General features: G+C 39.9%; 1 protein-coding gene across 14 annotated transcripts in view; it reads right to left on the reverse strand.

The window, feature by feature from the left end:
• TOGARAM1 (TOG array regulator of axonemal microtubules 1) overlaps positions 1-22,252 on the reverse strand; it is a 76,771-nt gene that overhangs the window by 44,664 nt on the left and 9,855 nt on the right. For 5 of the 14 annotated variants that reach the window (XM_070053706.1, XM_070053703.1, XM_002718163.5 and 2 more), the window contains 3 exons: positions 8,786-8,942; positions 5,712-5,846; positions 165-458 (listed from right to left, as the gene is read on the reverse strand). In XM_070053706.1, the coding sequence (XP_069909807.1) occupies positions 165-458; positions 5,712-5,846; positions 8,786-8,942 (586 nt within the window). Of the gene's footprint in view, positions 1-152; positions 459-5,711; positions 5,847-8,785; positions 8,943-9,186; positions 9,211-22,252 lie in introns of all 14 variants that reach the window. The other 9 variants (XM_070053701.1, XM_070053704.1, XM_070053700.1 and 6 more) reach the window with 3 other exon arrangements.

Here is a 22,252-nt window from a genome sequence, read left to right on the forward strand (position 1 = left end):
TAACACACTACCAAATATTTTCCTAAATATTTTCCAATTCAGGGAAATAAAATGTAATTTACCAGTTTTTAAAGATCTAACAATGCCATGTATTAACCTTACAGTACTAAATCAAACACACAAATAAATTCAAACAAAATACTGATTTTTACCATCACTTATACCTGTAGGATCAGATGGTTTTTGGCTAAGCTTTTTCTGTGGACTTGGCTTTGATAGTCCTTCAAAGCTTTTAAGAGGCCAGGAATTTGAGAAATTAACGGAATTATCTTGAGACTTCTTTGGAGACACAGTAAGAGGAGATGTATGCTTTGGACTAGTTCGAGGTGATGAGAGAGGATAGGATGGAAGGATGAAGGTTCCTGGACTCGGATTAGAACCAGAATATGATGAAGAACGCTCTGTTTGACTACCAAATGTTTGCTGTGTCTTACTGCCAAAATTCATGCTAGTATATGCTGTAATAAAACAAAAAGAGAACATTTCATTTACACAATATATATCTACTATATGATTAAAGTTTTTTTTTTTTTTTTTGCTTTTCACATTTAGGTTTTCATCCCATGTGGCACTTATGTTTTTGTATGCTATAAGGGAAAGATCTAATTTAATTTGTATGGTTCAAATATCCTGTGCCTTCACAAAAACTCTGAAAAGGTATTTACTTTTTAATTTTTTTTAAAAAGATTTACTTATTTATTTGAAAGGCAGAGTTAGAGAGAGAGACAGAAGGAAAGACAGATATCTTCTATCCACTGGTTCACTCCCATCTGGCCACAAAGCCAGGGCTGGGCCAGGAAAAAGTCAGGAGAAAGAGCTTCTTCAGGGTCTTTCATTTGCATGACTCGGGTGCAGGAACTTGGGCCATCTTCCGCTGCTTTCCCAGGTGCATTAGCAGGGAGCTGGATCAGAAGTGGAGCAGCCAGGACTCAAACTGGTACCCACAAAGAATGTCAGCACTGCAGGCCATGGCTTAACCTGCTGCACCAAGCACTGGCCTATGAGAATACTTTACCTTATTAAAATTTCTACCAACATTTACAGATTTATTAATTTTCTCCTTATAATTTTGTCAAATTTGGTTTGGAGCTATGGTACAGCAGGTTAAGCTATTGCCTGCAATGCCAGCATGCCATAACAGAGTGCTGGTTCGAGTCCTGGCCACTTGGCTTTCAATCCAGCTTCTTCCTAAAATGCCTGAGAAGGCAGTGGAAGATGGCGCAAATGCTTAGCTCCTGCCACTCACATGGGAGACTAAGATGGAGTTTCTGGCTCCTGACTACCATGTGGCCCAGACCAGGCCGTTGTGGTCACTTGGGGAGCAAGCCAACAGATGGAAGATGATTCTCTGTCTCTGCCTTTCTCTGTTACTCTGCCTTTCAAATAAATATTTATTTTTTTTTAAAAAAGAGAATAACAATAAAGATAATAATGGTAATATATTAATATTGAAATTTTTAGTCTATTTATACACACACAGATCATAAACATTCTCTCTCTCTCTCTCTCTCACACACACACACACCAAGAAAATCTCATCTTATTCTTTTTCCTTATTATGATGACCCTTTTCAGCCCTAAAACTGTTTTCAGCTTTAGTGTGCATATTTTCCTTATCAGCATATCAATACCTGCTCTTGTTTGAGCATTTTCCTAGTATATCTTTTCCATCTTTACTTTCTCTGAATTTATGTTGATATAATTTAGGTCTGGCTCTTGAAAACAGCATTTCAATTAAAAAAAGAAGAATATTTAATCATCCCTGCATTTTAAATAGTAAGGTTTATTTATATTTATGGTAATTACTGACACATTTGGTTTTAAATATACCATATTATTTTGTGCTGTCATCTTTTTTATGATTTTTTCTTGTCTTTCAGTGAGTTTTGAAAAAATTATTTACTTATTTATTTGAAAGAGTTTTAGAGCAAAAGGGACAGAGAGAGATAGCGAGAGATTCTCCAATTGCTGGTTCTTTCCCCAGAAGGCTGCAGGGGCTGTGGCTGGGCCAGGTTGAAGCCAAGAGCCTCATTCAGGTCTCCATCCAGGTGGTAGGGGCCCAAGTACTTGGACCATCTTCTGATGCTTTTCTCAAGTCATTGGCAAGCAGCTGGATTGGAAGTGGAGCATCCAGGACTTGAACTGGTGCCCATATGGGATACCAGCAACACATGTGGTTCCACATGCTCCACCACAACACTGGTCCCTACTGATAATTTTCTTTTTCCTCAACTAATATAAATGTCTATTTGTAGTCTTTTAGTGGTTCCCTTAAATTTATCTTGAATATTTTTAAAGATTTTCCATGACAAAATATGTAGCTTATGTATACTCACAAATAAACATCCTTCTGAATACCTAAATAACTACTAAATTATATATTGTTTCTCTTTCAATTCATATCTGACATGATTAGGACCTCTGTTTTTTGTTTGTTTGTTTGTTTGTTTAAGTATAGAAGGCTTTATTTTAGGGAGGACTGAACTGGGGATAAAGGATTAGACAGAGAGTTGGGTTTGAGCCTGGCCAGAGAGGGGGCATAGAGTTTGAAACTGGGCTTCATCTCCAGGACCTCTATTTCTATCAAAATCTTATTTGTATGAAAACGAGTACTATGGCAGAGTTAAACAGTCACAGATTTAAGAATAGAATGAAAACTTTCAGTTTCCTGATTTCAACTGCAGTGCTCTATTAATAGATTCTGATGCTTTCATGACCCCATTATATATATACCTTTAAAGAGATCTTAAAATATTTCTTACAATGAAATCAAACATCAAATCTTCATATGCAAAAAGAAAGTAATTATAATGCTCATAGAAACAGCATGGACTTCAAAATTTTCTTGCACTAAAATGAAGTTATCTGGGGCTGGCGCTGAGGTGCAGTGGGTTAAAGCCCTGGCCTGAAGCACCGGTATCCCATATGAGCACCAGTTCTAGTCCCGAATGCTCCTCTTCCAATCCAGCTCTCTGAGATGGCCTGGGAAAACAGTAGGAAATGGCCCAAGTGCTTGGGCCCCTGCACCCACGTGGGAAGACCCAGAAGAAGCTCCTGGCTCTTGGCTTCGGATCAGCGCAGCTCTAGCCATTGCGGCCATCTGGGGAGTGAATCAGCGGATGAAAGATCTGTCTCTACCTCTCTCTGTAACTCTGTCTTTCAAATAAATAAATAAATCTTTAAAAAAATTATCTTTTAATTCCATTTTCCATGAACTTTTGAAGTAGCCTCATAAATAGAACCAATGCCATGCAACATACATCACCAGTTTCAACGTTCAGTGTGGATCACTACGACATTCACAATTGGGACAGGAATGGTTTGATGTCCACACATCAGATTTCATAGAGCACATTAGCTGAGATAGTAGTGGTCCTGATACTGTTTTTTTAAAAAAGGATTTATTTTTATTTTTCTATTTTACTTATTTGAAAGGTATTGTGACAGAGAGAAAAGAAGACATAGGGCTAGAAAGAGATCATCCATCTACTGTTTCACTCTCAAATGGCTGCAATAGCCAGAGCTGAGCCAGGCCAAATCCAGGACCCTGGACCTCCTTCTTGTTCTCTCATGGGTGTCAGGGGCCCCAGCATTTGAGCCATCTTCTGCAGCATTCCCAGGAATATTAGCAGAATGCTGGATCTGAAACAAGAACAGCTGGGAATCAAAACAGTGCTCCAATGTGGAATGCTGGCATCGCAGGCAGCAGCCTAACCCTCTGGACCACAATGTTGGCCCCCAAAATTTTTGATTTATACCCAACTACTAAGTTAAATTCTACTAACTTTAGAAGAATATGATACTCCCTTATAATAACTGCTCTGAAAGCTATTCTGAGAGACTAAAAACCCAGAGCCATAGGGTTGGCACTGTGGCTTAGGTTAAGCCACTGTCTACAGCACTGGCTTCCCATATGGGCGCAGGTTGGAGTCCTGGCTGCTCCACTTTTGATTCAGCTCCCTGCTAATGCACCCGGGAAAGAAGTGAAAAATGCCTTAAGTTCTTGGGCCCCTGTACCCATGTGGGAGACTCTGAAGAAGCTTCTGGCTCCTGGTTCAGCCTGGCCCAGTCCCAGCTGCTGTGGCCATTTGAGGAGCGAACCAGCAGATGGAAGACCTCTCTGTCTGTCTCTGTTTCTCCCTCCCTCTCTCTAACTCTGCCTTTCAAATAAATAAAATAAATCTTAAAAAAAAAAAAAAAAGAAAAAAAACAACAACCTGGGGCCACTAGATAAAACTCTAAGTCAGTGTCTAATTTCATGTCCCAGCTCCATTTCCTATTTCAGTTTCTTTCTAATGCATACCTTGGGAGGTAGCAGGTGATGGTTCAAGTATTTGGGTCCCTGCTACTCAAGGTGGGTAACTAGATTGAGTTCCTGGCTCTTGGCTTTGGCCTGGTCCAGCCCTGGCTGTTGTAGACTTTTGGAAAGTGAACCAACAGCAGATAGAAGATTTCTCTCTTTCTATCTTTCAAATAAATAAAAATAAATTTAACAGATAATGTAGTCATTCAGAGATAACCCAAATAGGAACAAGCCAAGCAACACAGCAAAGCCCCCCTTCTTGAATTACTCATGAGTCCTAAAGGTATTAAAAAGTCATAATTTAGGAAGTACTCCTATTATTAAGAAAGCAAACTCTCATTGTAGTGTGGCTAACACCACAAGCACTTTAGGGATCCATTTGGCCTTTTGAGGTGGGTGGAGAAATAGGTAGCAAAAATGTAAAGACTATATTAACTAAATCTCACTAATTTCAACTGATCATTTCTTTTTCAAGAACAAATATAGAAATATATATCTATCACTCAATTTTTTCTAAATGACATACAATAAGAACTAAAATATTTCTACTGAAACTTAATTGGGGGTTGGTGCTGTGGCACAGTGAGTTAAGCTGCGGTCTGCAGTGCCAGTCTCCTGTTCATTGGTGCCGGTTTGAGTCCTAGCTGCTCCACTTCCAGTCCAGCTTCCTGCTTATGTGCCTGGGAAAGCAGTAGAGGATGGCCCAAGTGCTTGGCCCCTACACCCATATGGGAGACCTGGATGAAGCTCCTGGCTCCTGGTTTTGGCCTGGCCTAGCCCTGGTTGTTATGGCCATTTGGGGAGTGAACCAGCAGAGGGAAGATGGATCTCTCTCTCTCTCTGTCTTCTTTTCCCTCTCTGTAAATTTGCCTTTCAAATAAATGAATAAATCTTAAAAAATACTTCATTTGATCCTAACCCTTATAATAATTGTTCAAAAGCTATCAATTAGCATGGAAACTTAAGAAACATCATCAAACCTAATCAACTCTAATCCTCAAATCCTCTTTCCTTTTGTGTTTATGTCTTATCTATAATGAGCTTGTCAGGAAGCTATGTTTCCTGGTGGAGATGTAATAAATTCTAAATAGCCATAAAATTCAAAGCTGTTAGTGGAAAACAATTCTCTTCCATTAACACAGTCCTATTTTAATGGATAGTGTTATTTCCAATGACTTGGTATTAAAATGCACCTATCATGAGTTTCTATAATTTTAATCAGTCATATTTACATCAAGGTTATAAAATTTAACATTGTAGGATAACAAATTTAAAAATTATTAAAATATAGCATTATTTTTCTTTTTTTATGATGAGAATAATTACACAAAATAACATTTAAGCTAGCATTGGGAATCTCACATAATACTTATAAATCATTTGTTTTCCAATGAATTGGAATTTATACCTTTATCTTGATGACTATTAGTTGTCCCCAGGAATTGTAAGTCAGAATCCACACTGCCAGCTTTAGCACATATTTGTGAAAATCCAAGTTCTCCACACCTCCCAGAAAAATTTGTCTGATGAGTTCCACTAGAACCTTTTGAAGGAAGGAGAAAACACAAAAAAGTTGACTTTATTTCATGAACAAATCTTGTTTCACAAATGTTTATGTAATTTTGCTGGGACTAACACAGGAATACAAATACAGTGGTTCAGGCAGGCAAGAAAGGAATAAAGCTCTTGATATCGTCAAATCTGATTAGTATCAGGAGTTAAATGACAGAAGGAAGGCTGGTGAAGGGCAGGGAAAGGAAAACTACATTGAAGAACACACACAAAAGTATTCCTAGATTCTCCCTGCTCTCCTCATGAAAGGCTTCTCCAGACCTGGCCTTCCTTCTTTTCAGTATTTGTTGTATACATATTACCCAAAAAGTTCTACTGCAAAAGTCTTCTGCTTTCTTTTCTAATATACAACACAGCATTCATGTAGTTTTTAAGTATATCTAGCTACATTTTCCAGACCTCTTTCCATCTCCTAGGGCTGGTTAGTTGGTATAGTGACTAAGTTTAAAGAATGTAATAACAACCTCTTTTGAATTCAGTCTATTCCTCTCTACTATGACCTGGTCCTTTGTAGTTCAGAAATTCTATGATTTTTTATTGTCTCCCTATTATTTTAAGCCTTTTTTATCTTCATGTACTGGACATCTTCTAAGTTAATTTTCACATCAATGCTTTTGTTTATACTTTCTCCCTGCCTACGATAGTTCCTTTTGCCTCCTTGTCACTTATAAACTTTTCCCTTCTTTAAAGTTCATTCAAGCCAACCTCTCTCACACAGTTTTCTGAAACTATTTCAATACCTGTTATCTCTTCTACTCTTGAATCTTTATAGTATTTTTAATTCATACCATCCAGTTTAGCCGTTCTTTATATATTGTCTTATTCTTTTATTGTTTAAACTCTATATAAAGTAGATAATGAGCTTCTCAATGGCAAGAAACTTGGACACATATAAAAGTTCAAAATAGTAGTGCATGGTTGCATAGTAAGGTGTCACCTGCGACACCTCCTATCCATATCAGAGTGTCTTGGTTTGAGTCCTGGTTCTGCTGTCAATTCCAGCTTCCTGCTAACGTGTACAGTGATGATGATTCAAATAGTTGGGTCCATGCCAACCTACAGCAGACTCAATCTTTATCTTCTAAACCATTTTCCCTTCCCATTATGATAACATCCCACCATCTTTCTTTCCTTTTTTTTAATAGAAGAAAAAGAAATAAACTTTACTAAGCACAGTCTTGAGATCCTTTTCTACTCTCCTTTTTCATCTTCTAAATCAGGTCATCATGTCTTCCTGATTATTTCTTCCCATTCCATTTAAAAATATTTTATTACTCTAGCTTTTGTTCCTTAATTTTAAAAATACTCCAATAGTCCTCAAAGCTTCTAAGTACAAGCTCAAATTTTTGAGGCTAGCACAAAAGGGTTCCCCATATTCCAATTTATCTTTCCCAATCTAAACCAAATCTTGCCTTGACACAGCTTCTATATCACAAGCTCATTCCTAATGTAAACCTTTGTTTTCCTGTACTTCTCCTAAAACTACTTGTATGTATGCATCACAAAAAGATGCAGTTCAAGTACCACCTCTTCTTTAATGCCTTTTCTAACTGATATAGTCCATGGCGATGAGCATATTCTTGCAAACACCACCATATTTACATTCTGCAATACTTAGGCAATAAACACTCTCCCAGTTGCTCTAGTCAAAAATTCTTATTCTTGACTCCTCATCTCACACTCTATATACAATCTTCCAGCAAATCACATTAACTCTCCCTTTGATATATAATCAAAACCCAATTGTCTCTGACTATATTTACTGCCATCCTGGTAAAGCCTTCATCAACTCTACTCAGGATTACTATAGCAAATTCTTATTCAGTCTCTCTAGTTTTCACCCTAACCCTCCTTTTATCTAGTTTAAACATGGTGCCAAAATAAGTCTGGAAAATCCACATCTTTCCCCAAAATGTTCCTCATTCAGAATAAAATCTAAAGTCTATTCAGTAGCCCAGAAGGCCTTACAAAGACTTCTGTTTTCTCTTTAATTCTCTATTTCTCTTCCCCTTGCTCATTTGATTCTAGATTACCAAACTCTTTCATCTTTCTCAAACATGTCCCATACACTTAATCTATAATGACTGTTCCCTCTTGCTGAAATTATTTACTATTCTCCTATGATAATGAGTAGTTTGCTTAAAATACTCCCTTCTGAATATGGCTGCCTTTCACAATATTATTTAAAATATTCCCTAGTTCATATTCCTCTTCTCAGCTTGATTTTTATCTACAGCATTTATCACTACCCAATAGTTCCACTAGGCAGAAAGTTTTACTTCTCTGGTTGACTGCTGTATCCCAAGAGTACCTAACATGAAGGAGATGTTCAAGAAATACAGGTGGTTTATTATAATGTCCTGCATGACTATTTAATGGATTTCAATGAGAAGTCGTTCCATAGCCTTATGAGACAATTACCTCAAAATGTCCAATCTTATCAGATCTTCCGTAAATATTTATTGAATCTGAATTGCTCCCTAGTTTCAGTTATGAGTCCTTGAAATGGACTATGAAGCAGAGAAATCCTTTTTTTTTTTTTTCCTAATTATTTATTTATTTGAAAAGCAGAGTTACAGAGAGGCAGAGGCAGAGAGACAGAGAGAGAAGTCTTCCATCCGCTGGTTCACTCCCAAATGGCTGCCCATCTGTAGCCAGGAACCAGGAGCTTCTTCCCGGCCTTCCACGTGGGCACAGGGCCTCAAAGACTTGGGCCATCCTCCTCTGCCCTCCCAGGCTGTGGCAGAGAGCTGGACTGGAAGTAGAGCAGCTGGGACTTAAACCTGGCACCCATGTGGGATGCCGACACTGCAGGCAGAGGCTTTACCCGTTAGGGCACACTGCCAGCCATAGAAGTAGGGAAGTCTTTAACTTAGTTCAACATATCAACTACCTGCAACTTTTACTTACCAACAGCACATACAGGAAGAGACTCTGGATTAAAATCCCGACTATTCTGAAATAAGTTTCTTGACACTCTTTTTCTGCTAAAACATAAATCATCACTGACTGGCATTCCTTGAGAGGGCTTTAATTTTGGAGATGGGATGAAATCATATGCTGAAAACTATAACAGAATAATAAATTAGCAAATTTATGTTAACTCTACTTGACAATAAATACCTCAAAAATAACTGAGAGCCAATTATGAAATTCCGATAAGGAAAAAAAGTCTACATTGTCAAATTTATAACACATTCAAATATAGTATGGTACATTAACAAAGTTTTTCAAAAAATTCTAGGACAGAAATGCTAATTCCCCCCACCCTGTTTCTTATTACTTCAATCCAATTCTTTTTTGCACCTTACCTTCCCATAATACACATCTGATGACTAGGAAAGATAGAATACAAAAGAGAAAAAAGGGTGAAATGACAAGTCCAATGAAGACAGGAACATCTGATTCAATAGCATAGTTCCTCAAACTATGCCATTTTTGAGCATTAGACAATGCCAACTGAAGATCAAGCAAGCATCCCACTCTACTGTTCCTACTGAATCAAATGAACTTTCAACATTCTACAGCTCAAACACAAATATAAATGACATGATTACCTGTGTCATGGTTCCCTTAGGAGACCTGAAGATATTTCATTTAGCTGAAACCAAACCCGCAATACTTTATATATGTCTAGTGCTTTCTTGGTTTCCAAGTCCTTTTTCACAAACTTCACCTGTTCTTTAAGTGCTTGCATAATATATTTTTTAAAGTTCTACCATATCAGTAGAAGAACTGAATGAGGGCATAATTTAAGTGTTCAGAATTCCTCACCAATAACTACCTCAATTGTTCTGGATCATTTCACAATCAACATGGCTATCAAAAGTTCAAAAATTCAGCTGAATAACAAAAAAATGATAGTTACTGTCTTTGAATTTACTTGAAGCTTACAAACACAATCAAATCTAGATACCTGGTAAACGTATATAAATCTTGTCACTGTGCTTCTTTGAGAATTTTGCAAAGTATCAAATGGCAACAATATAGTAAAATTAAAAGCAGGTATATTAGAAAGTATCTTGGTCAAAGACACAAATACAAAGATGCAAGATAAGACTACAAAATACCTCCTGTCAAATAACTCATTATTTCTCAGCAAATTCTGTGAAAAACATAACTAAAAAAAGACTGATTGGGGCCAGCAGGTAAAGCCACCACCTGCAGAGCCGGCATTCCATATGGGTACCCATTAAATTCCTGACTGCTCCACTTGATTCAGCTCTCTGCTATGGCCTGGGAAAACAGCAGAAGATGGCCCAAGCCCTTGGGCTCCTGCACCTGGGAGACTCGGAAGAAGCTCCTGGCTCCAGGCTTCAGATCGACCCAGCTCTGGCTGTTGCAGCCATTTGGGGAGTGAATCAGTGAATGGGAAGACTTCTCTATCTCTGCCTCTCTGTAACTCTGCCTTTCAAATAAATAAATAAATCCTAAAAAAAAAAAAAAAAAAAAAAAAGACTAATAAGAAAAAAAGAATGCCCAGAAGGAGAAAGGACTCAAAAAAAAAATTTTTTTTGAAAGTGCAAGGGAGAGTTACAGAGAGTAGGAAAGACAAAGAAAGAGCCATCTCCCAACCACTGGTTCACTCCCCTAATACACACAATGGTGGGGCTGGGCCAGGCTGTAACCATTAAAAAGTATTCTTGTTACCCAAAGTCACTTTCTGTAATCATCATCGTGTGTTTCATTTCAAATTATTACACACACTTTAAGAAACACCATTGTGATAGTATTTGTAAAATTTTATCCTGCTTTTGTATTTAACTTTTGTATTAAAATACTCCCTATGTTAAAACCCCTCATAAGTGTCACAACTTTAATTACAAAAATAGTAACTGCTTATTGTAAAAATGAAAATACAGAAGTAAATAAGATACAAAGCCAAATTTGTCTTTGCCATCTTTCTTACTAGAGTGCTACTAATAAACCGTATTAACATATCCTTTCTTCTATATAAATATTCTTAAATAAGCTACTTTTGAAAAAAAAAAACAGATTACACAATGTTCTACCACATAATAAATACTAAGCATATTGGAGACATCCTTCCATGTTAACCCACACATACATGCTGCTTATTTTTAATGGTTGCCCAGTATTCCACATTTGGACTCACAGTTCTCAACTGACAGACTTTTTATTTGTCACAACTTTTCACTATTACAAACAATCTTACAGTGAACACTGTTATGCACATAACCTTTTGTATTATACAAGTATTTCTGTAGAACAAAAACCCTAAAAATTTAATTAAGTCTGAGGATATAAATTACCTTTAATGGCTGTATCATATTCCATTGATTAGATGTGCCATTCTCCTATTACGGAATATTTGAGTTGCTTCCAAACTTTTTAATGTGCTATGTAATGACATTTTGGTTAATGATGAACTGCACATACAAAAGTGATTATATCATATAGCCTAGGTGTGTGGTAGTCAATAGCACCTAGGTTTGTGTAAGTACGCACTGTGATGTTTCCATGACTCATTTCTCAGAACATATATTTGTCATTATGTGACACAAGTGGTACAGGACTGCAATGACAAGGAAGCTCCAATAAGGAAAATATGATATACACATGGATTAAGGTAGGAATCCTATTAGAAGGAAACTGACAGACCTTAGAAGGAGCATCATATAAGCCATGCAGCTAAGTTTTTTTAAAGTTAAAATGTTATTAATTTTTTTAAGATTTATTTATTTATTTGAAAGGCAGAGTTACAGAGAGAGAAGAGGCAGAGAGAGAGAGAGAGGGGTCTTCCATCCTCTGGTTCACTCCCCAATTGGTTACAATGGCCAGAGCTGCACCAATCTAAAGCCAGGAGACAGGTGCTTCTTCCAGGTCTCCCACGTGGGTACAGGGACCCAAGGACTTGGGCCATCTCCTACTGCTTTCCCAGGCCTTAGCAAAGAGCTGGATTAGAAGTGGAGCAGCCGGGACTTGAACCAGAGCTTCAGACCAGGGCTTTAACCCTCTGTGCCACAGTGCCAACCCCAAGTTAAAATGTTATTGTTGATATCTTTATTTCTTTATTTATTTTTTATTTTGACAGGCAGAGTGGACAGAGAGAGAGAGACAGAGAGAAAGGTCTTCCTTTGCCGTTGGTTCACCCTCCAATGGCCACTGCGGCCGGCGCACCACGCTGATCTGATGGCAGAAGCCAGGTACTTAACCTGGTCTCCCATGGGGTGCAGGGCCCAAGTACTTGGGCCATCCTCCACTGCACTCCCTGGCCACAGCAGAGGGCTGGCCTGGAAGAGGGGCAACCGGGACAGAATCTGGCGCCCCAACCGGGACTAGAACCCGGTGTGCTGGCGCCGCAACGCAGAGGATTAGCCTAGTGAGCTGCGGCGTCAGCTTGTTGATATCTTTATACTGCCTACACAAGGGCAGAATAATACTGAGACTGAACTCTGTAGTTCTCAGCTAACAAGGTCATCCATAAAGCATTAAAAAAAAAAAAGTCTTACACTGTTCAGTCTATAATAGAACCCAGGTGTTTCCTTGATATAGCCTATTGACTTTTCTTTTTTAAAAGACTTATTTATTTATTTACTTGAAAGGCAGAGTTACAGAGAAAGGGAAAGAGAGAAAGATTTTCCATCCACTGGTTCACTCTCCAAATGGCTGCAATCGCTGGGGCTGGGCAAGGCAGAAGCCAGGAGAAAGGAACTTCTTCCAGGTCTCCCACATGGGTGCAGGGGCCCAAGTAATTGGGCCATCTCCTGCTACCCTCCCAGGCACATTAGCAGGGAGCTGTAGGGAAGTGGAGCAGCTGAGACTGGAACCGTTGTGCATATGGGATGCTGGCATTGCAGGCGGTGGATTAACCTGCTACACCACAAAGCCAGCCCTTGTTAACTGACTTTTTAACAAAAACAAATTGTATACAAAATAATTAAACTGTATGTAAAATAACCAGGCATATATTTGATTTCTTGTGTGACACATAATTTCCAATGTTTCACTAATATATGGTTTCTCTGGGTCTTAACATGAGCGTCAAAAAAGAGATTCCTTCTTGAGACCCGGGACCTTGAGTTCTTGGTTAACCTTTCTTCATATAGTGACTGAGCATTTTGACTTGTGCCATGGGTTAGCGTGGGGAGCAACTCGGACCTAGACTAAGTTACTGGAATTAAGACTTATTCTATGCATCTGCTCTCCCACAATATGGCGCTGACAGCTTCTACACAGCTGCCTCCAGTTCAACCAATAAACTGTAGGACCTGCTCCTGATTGGAGGAGAGCAGTGTACTCGGCGTGTGGGTAGCAGAGTTGGGATTGGTGGAAGAGGACTATAAAGGAGGAGAGAGACAACATGCACCAGGAACATCTAAGAGGAACATCTATCTGAAGGAACACCTGTGCAACCCCCGAGAGAGCTGGCCAGCGGTGTGCTGCTCCCCTGCGGAAGTGGGGAAAGTGGCCAGGGGGAACCGCCCTTCCACGGAGGTGGAAGGGACAGTAGCCAACCCGGGAAGAACCAGCAGCAAACCCGGGAAGGGCCGAGCAGACAAAAGAACAGCGCAGGGTCCTGTGTCGTTCCTCCATGAAGACGGGGAGCGACAGGTTAGAATCTTCACAAAGTATTTTTGGTTCTGATTCTGACTAAGCATATGGACAAACAATTGTGTACACACAGATGGCAGTAGTAATGGAACTGAATTTCATTTTATGGTCTGATCAGTTAGTGATTTTGGCTGGATGACAGTACCCTAGTGCAGTTTAATAATTTTAGATTTTCTGATTACTGATTAAATGTGATATATTAAATATTCTGAATCATTCCTACATTCTTCAACTCTCTGATGCTCTACTTTTGATTCTTAGCTTGCCTCTTAATTGAACAGAATCTGGAAATCTAATATTAGAGCCCTTCTTTCTTTATGTGGTTCACAGATCAGCAACATCAGCAACACTTAGGAGCTCATTAGACATGTAATCTCAGGACACATTCCAGATAAACTGAATCAGAATCTTTAACAAGATACCAAGGCAATTCCCAAGTACATTAAACCTTGATAAACCTTTCACCACAGGTCATATATTCCTTTCTTTTGACTTAAACACACACACACACACACACACACACATACACAGACACTGATACATACACATACTACCCTTTCTGTTACCTCAAAAATTTTCTACGTTATAACTTATCTTTCTTCTGTTTTTCTTTCAGTTTCAGAGGAAAAGACTATCTCTGTTCCCACACTAATCACTTTTATACTTTCTATACTTACGTTCTTGGGCTATTTGTTTTTTGGTGTGTGTGGGGGGGGGGGGTGAGGCATTATTTCTTTCTTTTCTCTCTTAATATGATTACAAGTACCAAATCTGAATTTTCTGCATATCAAACATCTACCATAGCAAAGATACAGGACAGACATTATTATGACTCTACTAGTTCTTTAAAATATTCTTAATAATATACATAAAAAGATGCAAAGTTAGAACATCAAGATTATCTCATTATTAGTCAATAATATGTCAGAGCAAATAACAATCCACTATATAGTGGGGAAAAAAAAACACTTTAAAAGTTTAAATATTCTAAAGTAAGAGATCAGTTGAACAGACCAGATATTATATAATCTCATACTAAATAGCCATTAAAGTTTCTACTATAAGATTGGATAAAGAAATTATGGGATATGTACTCTATAGAATACTATACAGCAGTAAAAAAAATGAAATCTGGTCATTTGCAACAAAATTGAGGAATCTAGAAAACATCATGCTGAGTGAAATAAGCCAGTCCCAAAAGGACAAATATCATATGTTCTCCCTGATCGGTGACAACTAACCGAGCACCAAAAAGGAAACCTGTTGAAGTGAAATGGCCACTATGGTTTTTTTTTTGGACAGGCAGAGTAGATAGTGAGAGAGAAAGACAAAGAGAAAGGTCTTCCTTTTGCCGTTGGTTCACCCTCCAATGGCCGCCATGGCTGGCGCACTGCGGCTGGTGCACCACGCTGATCCGAAGGCAGGAGCCCGGTGCCTCCTCCTGGTCTCCCATGGGGTGCAGGGCCCAAGCACTTGGGCCATCCTCCACTGCCTTCCCGGGCCACAGCAGAGAGCTGGCCTGGAAGAGGGGCAACCGGGACAGAATCCAGCGCCCTGTCCAAGACTAGAACCCGGTATGCCGGCGCCGCTAGGTGGAGGATTAGCCTATTGAGCCGCGGCGCCGGCTGAAATGGACACTATGAGAAACAGTGACTTGATCAGCCCTGGTCCTGACTGTTGATGAACAACTTAATACTTTATCCCTTTTAGTATTTTTTTGTTCTACTTAATACTATTGGTTGAACTCTTTAATTAACACACAATTATTCTTAGGTGTTTAAATTTAACTGAAAAGTGATCCCTGTTAAATTTAAGAGTGGGAATAAGAGAGGGAGGAGATGTACAATTTGGGACATGCTCAGTCGGACTTGCCCCAAACGGTAGAGCTAGAAATGTGCCAGGGGATTCCAATTCAATCCCATCAAGGTGGCATGTACCAATGCCATCTCAATAGCCAAAGTGATCAGTTTCAGTTCACAATTGATCATAATGATAGGATTAACTGTCAAAGGGATTACATAAACAAGACTAGTGCCTGCTAATACTGATAGAAATAAAAAGGAGAGACCAATCCAACATGGGAAGTGGGATACACAGCAGACTCATAGAATGGCAGATGTCCTAAACAGCACTCTGGCCTCAGAATCAGCCCTTAAGGCATTTGGATCTGGCTGAAAAGCCCATGAGAGTATTTTAGGCATGGAAAGCCAAGACACTCTGGCAAAAACAAACAAACAAACAAACAAAACCAAAAACAAAACCTAAATGAAATATCTCTGCAAGTGAGATCCCAGTGGAAAGGACGGGCCATCAAAGAAGGAGGTACCTTTCTCTGAAGGGAGGAGAGAACTTCCACTTTGACTATGACCTTGTCTAAATAAGATCGGAGCTGGCGAACTCAAAAGGCTTCCATAGCTTTGGCAACTCATGACAAGAGCCTACGGTGATGACTGACGCCTTAAACAAGAGTGTCAATTGTTAAGTCAACAACAGGAGTATTGTGCACTTACTCCCCATGTAGGATCTCTGTCCTTAATGTGTTGTTCAATGTGAATCAATGCTATAACTAGTACTCAAACAGTACTTTACACTTTGTGTTTCGGTGTGGGTGCAAACTGTTGAAATCTTTACTTAATATATACTAAATTGATCTTCTGTATATAAAGAGAATTGAAAATGAATCTTGATGCAAATGGAATGGGAGAGGGAGTGGGAGATGGGAAGGTTGCGGGTGGGAGAGAACTTATGAGGGGAAAAAGCCACTGTAATCCAAAAGCTGTACTTTGGAAATTTATATTTATTAAGTAAAAGTTAAAATAAAAAAATAAAGTTTCTACTACAGATTATTTGCTGTTACAGAAAAATAGTTCAGGATAAAGTAACTGAAAAAAGGGAGACTTTCATTTATGGGAAAAAATCTATGCCTATATACATATATTGAAATGACACAAGAAGTACAGGCAACAAAATATTGACTGCAGACCATTCTCACTAGTGGGATTACAGAAATTTTTAATTTTTCTTTGTCTTTTCAATTTTTCAAATTTTCTATAATGAGCATGTATACGTTTTACAATCAGAATTAACAGGATACTGAGAAAGATAAAATCAAGAGAAAAGTACCTTTAAAATAATTTTATGAGTAATAAGATGTTATATATAAGAACAAATTGTGCTTTTCAGATTTCATTATCTTCAATGTCTATACTGCCTTTAATGGTACTGATCACTCCTTAAAACTTGGCCACCACTTTGCTTCTAAAATCTTGTTCTTCTTGGTTCTCTTCCAATTCCTAAGCACACATTCTCTTTGCCTTATTTGGCTGTATCTCCTGCTATTCCCTAAATGGTATTTATACCAAGATTTGGTCCTAAGTACTCTTCTCTTGCTCTATAGGCTATTCACTGGAGAACACACACATACTCAGAAATTACTTCTTAGTACATGAATTCAAGAATCTGTGTGTCTACTTATTTTCATGATCCTTTAATAGAGCTCTTCAACTCAACTGATATATTCTATCTTCTTTCACCAAAAACCCAATTCCTCCCCCAAATTAACTTCTTTTTAGACTTTCCTATGTCTACTCATCAATCTGCAATGCAGTAAGTCTTCCTGTTCAAATTTTAGAGTTATGCCTTTTGGTCTCCCTCTCCTCCAATATGCAGTCACTAAATCTTTTGAAATAACTCTTGCATTCACCCCTTCTTTCCAGTCTAATCCTGTTATCTTTCTAATCCTAATAAAACTAAATACCTCACACTTAAATCAGTCTAATCAAGCATCCAATTGGTATTCTGGTCTCCAATCTCCAGCTTCTCTTTAAAACAAAACAAAATCATATGCATTACTACTGCTGTGATTAATTTTCCTGGAACATTGCTTTAAAAAACAAAAAAGTCAAGGGCTGGCACCGTGGCTCACTTGGTTAATCCTCTGCCTGCGGCACTGGCATCCCATACAGGCACCGGGTTCTGGTCCCGTTGCTCCTCCTCCAGTCCAGCTTTCTGCTGTGGCCCAGGAGGGCAGTGGAGGATGGCCCAAATGCTTGGGCCCCTGCACCCGCATGGGAGACCAGGAAGAAGCACCTAGCTCCTGGCTTCAGATCGAAGCAGTGCCGGCCGTAGCAGTCATTTGGGGAGTGAAAATAACGGAAGGAAGATCTTTCTCTCTGTCTCTCTCACTGTCTATAACTCTATGCATCAAATAAATAAACTAAAAAAAAAAAAAAAAAAAATGTCCTCCCACCTTTTCACTCTCCAGAAAACCTATAATCTGAAATCACTGTCAACGTAACAGGCTAAACTCTTTGCCTGGTATTCAAAGGTCTCCAATCTATCCCCTACCTCTGTCTTGTAACCTTTTTTCCTATCATTACATTACAAAAATCATACATCCGATCAAACTGGATGATTTTATTTTGATTCTCACCATAGACAGGGGCTGAGCTGCCAGTAACAGTACCTTATATACTATATATAGTATGTACTGAGGAACGCCAATTGATATCAGATACACATGCTTTTTCTTTTTATGAATGGTTAGTTGTCTTTTATTATCTGATCTCCTTTTTTGGAGGGTAGATTTATGAGTGGGAAGGAGAGAAAAAAATGAGTTTTCTCTCAGATTTTGCTCTAGTAGATAATTTAACTCTTCACTAATCTCAAACTACTACCCTCTTTTCTCTTTTAGAAAGCAAATGCCCATACACATATTTTTAAAGATTTGTAATCTAACCTTTTATTCTGAATGTACATACAAAAGCTTCATGAGTGTGGATATAAGAAAGTATTGTCATGATACTTAAATTCTCATATTAGTAATTATAAAAACAAATATTTTATATTCTCTTAAACTAGCTCATGTCATGCAGTACAGTTCTTTTAAGAAAGGCTAAAGCAAGCCAGCACCACGGCTCACTAGGCTAATCCTCCGCCTGTGGCACCGGCACCCTGGGTTCTAGTTCTTGTTGGGGCACCGGATTCTGTCCCCGTTGCTCCTCTTCCAGTCCAGCTCTCTGCTGTGGCCCGGGAGTGCAGTGGAGGATGGCCCAAGTGCTTGGGCCCTGCACCTGCATGGGAGACCAGGATGAAGCACCTGGCTCCTGGCTTTGGATCGGTGCAGCGCACAGGCCGTAGCGGCCATTTTGGGGGTGAGCCAACGGAAAGAAGACCTTTCTCTCTGTCTCTCTCACTGTCTAACTGCCTGTCCAAAAAAAAAAAAAAAAAAAAAAAAAGGCTAAAGCATGCCATGTATTTTAACACCTTAAAGAAAACGAATGGGGTCAGCGCTATGGCATAGTAGGCTAAGCCTCTGCCTGAGGTGCCAGCATCCCAAATGGGTGCCAGTTGGTATCCCTGCTGTTCCTCTTCCAATCCAGCTCTCTGCTATGGCCTGGGAAAGCAGTAGAAGTTAGCCCAAGCGCTTGGGCCCCTGCACCCGTGTAAGAGACCAGGCAGAAACTCCTGACTCCTGGCTTCAGATCAGCCCAGCACCAGCCTTTGCGGCAATTTGAGTGGATGGAAGACCTTTCTCCCTGTCTCTCCGTCTCTTTGTAACTCTCTCTCTCAAGTAAATAAATAAAATCTTAAAAAAAGGAAGAAAACTAACATACTTGAAATTTTTCTGTGCAGAGTATCAGCCTAATTAAAAACTATAAGAACTATGAAATTTTCTGTGTTGGAAGTCAGTTTAATTTTCTCCAATTACACCCTTAAGTTTCAAAAAGGTCCAAATTACTTTGTCTTTGTATGTGTAAAGCAGAATATGAAAGAGTTAGATAATATATAATAGCAAAATTGATCACTTTGGCATTATTTAAGCAATTAAAAGATACTTCCTGGTTTTAAAAAATATAATCTGGGGCCGGCGCTGTGGCACTGAAACGCCGGCATCCCATATGGGCACCAGTTCTAGTCCCGGCTGCTCTTCTTCCAATCCAGTTCTCTGCTATGGCCTGGGAAAGCAGTAGAAGATGGCCCAAGTCCTAGGGTCCCTGAACCCATATGGGGGTCCCAGAAGAAGCTCCAGGCTCCTGGCTTTGGATCAGCACAGCTCCGGCCGTTACAGAGTGAACCAGCAGATGGAAGATCTCTCTGTCTCTACCTCTCTCTGTAACTCTGTCTTTCAAATAAATAAAGTGAATCTTTAAAAATATATAATCTGATTTTTAGGTATAGAAGCAGAGGGCTGGTATATCAATCTGGTTACAAAGGGAATTTTTTTTTTTTTTTTTTTTGACAGGCAGAGTGGACAGTGAGAGAGAGAGACAGAGAGAGAAAGGTCTTCCTTTGCCGTTGGTTCACCCTCCAATGGCCACCGCTGCAGCTGGCGCACCGCGCTGATCCGATGGCAGGAGCCAGGAGCCAGGTGCTTTTCCTGGTCTCCCATGGGGTGCAGGGCCCAAGCACCTGGGCCATCCTCCACTGCACTCCCGGGCCATAGCAGAGAGCTGGCCTGGAAGAGGGGCAACCGGGACAGAATCCGGCGCCCCGACCGGGACTAGAACCCGGTGTGTCGGCGCCGCAAGGTGGAGGATTAGCCTATTGAGCCACGGCGCCAGCCGAAAGGGAATTATTTTGCAGAGTAGTATCGAAACTCCTTCTAAAGGAATCTGTAAGAATATGGGGCCAAAGAAGCACCTTCATATTCTTAAATTGACTTTCTGAAAAAATTTTTCACCATTGATTTTTTTCTTTTCTTTTGTTTAAGATTTATGTATTTATTTGAAAATTAGAGTGACAGACAGACTAGGAATGACAGAGTGGGAAATCTTCTCTCTTATGGGTTCACTCCCCAAATGACCATAACAGCCAGCAATAGGCCAGGCTGAAGCCTGGAACCAGGGACTCCATCTTGGTGCTCCATGTGCGTGGCAGGGGCCAATTACCAGGTCATCTTCCACTGCTTTCCCAGGCACATTATCAGGAAGCTGGATTGGAAGCGGAACATTTGGGACTCAAACTGGCATTTCAATATGGGATGCCAGTGTTGCAAGTGGAGGCTTAACCTACTGTTCTACAATGTCAGCTCCACCACTGGTTTTCATTTAAGACATACAACCTCTAGTTTTTTCTGCTGGTATTATCAATTATACATATGACTGCTACTGAGAAGCAGAAAATATTTAATCACATTGTATTTTAGTATTACTTTAAGTTGTTTTTCCACAAACGTAAAGCTCGATTAAAACAATCAACTACACAAGAGGACTCAACAAACATCTGTCAGTACTTCCTATATGCCTAGTATTGTGCTAATCCTTGAATAATAAGATTAAAAAGTTATCACCTTTGTTCTTAATGAGTTCACAGTAGATTGAGGTAACAGAAAATAGTCAAGAAAAATCAATTCCAATTCAATGTTTTTTTTTTTTTTTTTTTTTTTTTTTTTTTTTTTTTTTTTTGACAGGCAGAGTGGACAGTGAGAGAGAGAGACAGAGAGAAAGGTCTTCCTTTGCCGCTGGTTCACCCTCCAATGGCCGCCGCTGCAGCCGGCGCACCGCGCTGATCCTGGCAGGAGCCAGGAGCCAGGTGCTTTTCCTGGTCTCCCATGGGGTGCAGGGCCCAAGCACCTGGGCCATCCTCCACTGCACTCCCTGGCCATAGCAGAGAGCTGGCCTGGAAGAGGGGCAACCGGGACAGAATCCGGCGCCCCAACCGGGACTAGAACCCGGTGTGCCGGCGCCGCAAGGTGCCAATTCAATGTTAATAATAAGCACCATGATGAGGGAAGCATAGGATGAGATGAGGCAGGTGGTAAAAGACCTAAAATAACCCAAAGGAGGAATAGATGTTACCCAGAAAAGAGGGGCAGTAGATGGATATGTCAAAAGACCAGAAGACTCAACAGGTTAAAAATAGATGGCAAGGTATACGGATATGATCATTTTGGTAGAACTAGTAGGGAGTCAGAGGTGGGGGGAAGGAGCCATTACTGAATGAAAAATCTGCATTATATCTTGAAGGTTGTTGGAGCCAGTGGAGGATTTTTAAGCAAAGGGATAAGTGAGGTGAGACATAAAGAAACCTGACAGGGGCCGGCACTGTGGCACAGCAGGTTAAAGTCCTGGCTTGCGATGAGGCATCCCATATGGGTTCTAGTTCGCATCCCGGCTGCTCCACTTCCGATCCAGCTCTCTGCTGTGGCCTCTGAAGGTAGTGGAGGATGGCCTGAGTTTTTGGGCTTCTGCATCCACATGGGAGACCCAGGGGAAGCTTCTGGCTCCTGGCTTTGGATCAGCTCCTGCTCTGGCCACTGCAGTCATCTGGGAAGTGAATCATCAGATGGAAGACCTCTCTCTTTCTGGCTCTACCTCTCTCTGTAACTCTTTCAAATAAATAAAATAAATCTTAAAAAAAAAAAAAAAAAAAGAAACCTGACAGGTGGGATTATAAAAATCGGATATGTTCTTAAAAAGATAAATAGAGGGGGCAGGCATTTAGCACAGCCGTTAAGATACCTCCATCTCATAAGGAGTGCCTGCCTGACTTCAAGTCCTGGGTCCACCACCATGTTTCAAATTAGATTACTTGGGGTGGATTTTCAGTTATGGCTTCCATCCCCAGCTTTTCAATAATATAGACCCTGGGAGTTACCAGGTGATTGCTCATATACTTCAATCCCTGCCATTCACATGGGAGACCGGAATTGATATTACAGCTTCAGGCTTTGGCTTGGCCCAATCTTGGGTGTTGTGGGCATGGTGGTGGTGGGGAGGGTGGAACCAGCTATCTCTAGAGCTATCCCTTTATCCCTCTCTCTGCCTCTCAGATGCGGCTGGGGAAATAAATTAAAGCAAT

The sequence above is a fragment of the Oryctolagus cuniculus genome, chromosome 12 (assembly GCF_964237555.1).
Source record: "Oryctolagus cuniculus chromosome 12, mOryCun1.1, whole genome shotgun sequence".
NCBI classification, from domain to species: domain Eukaryota; kingdom Metazoa; phylum Chordata; class Mammalia; order Lagomorpha; family Leporidae; genus Oryctolagus; species Oryctolagus cuniculus.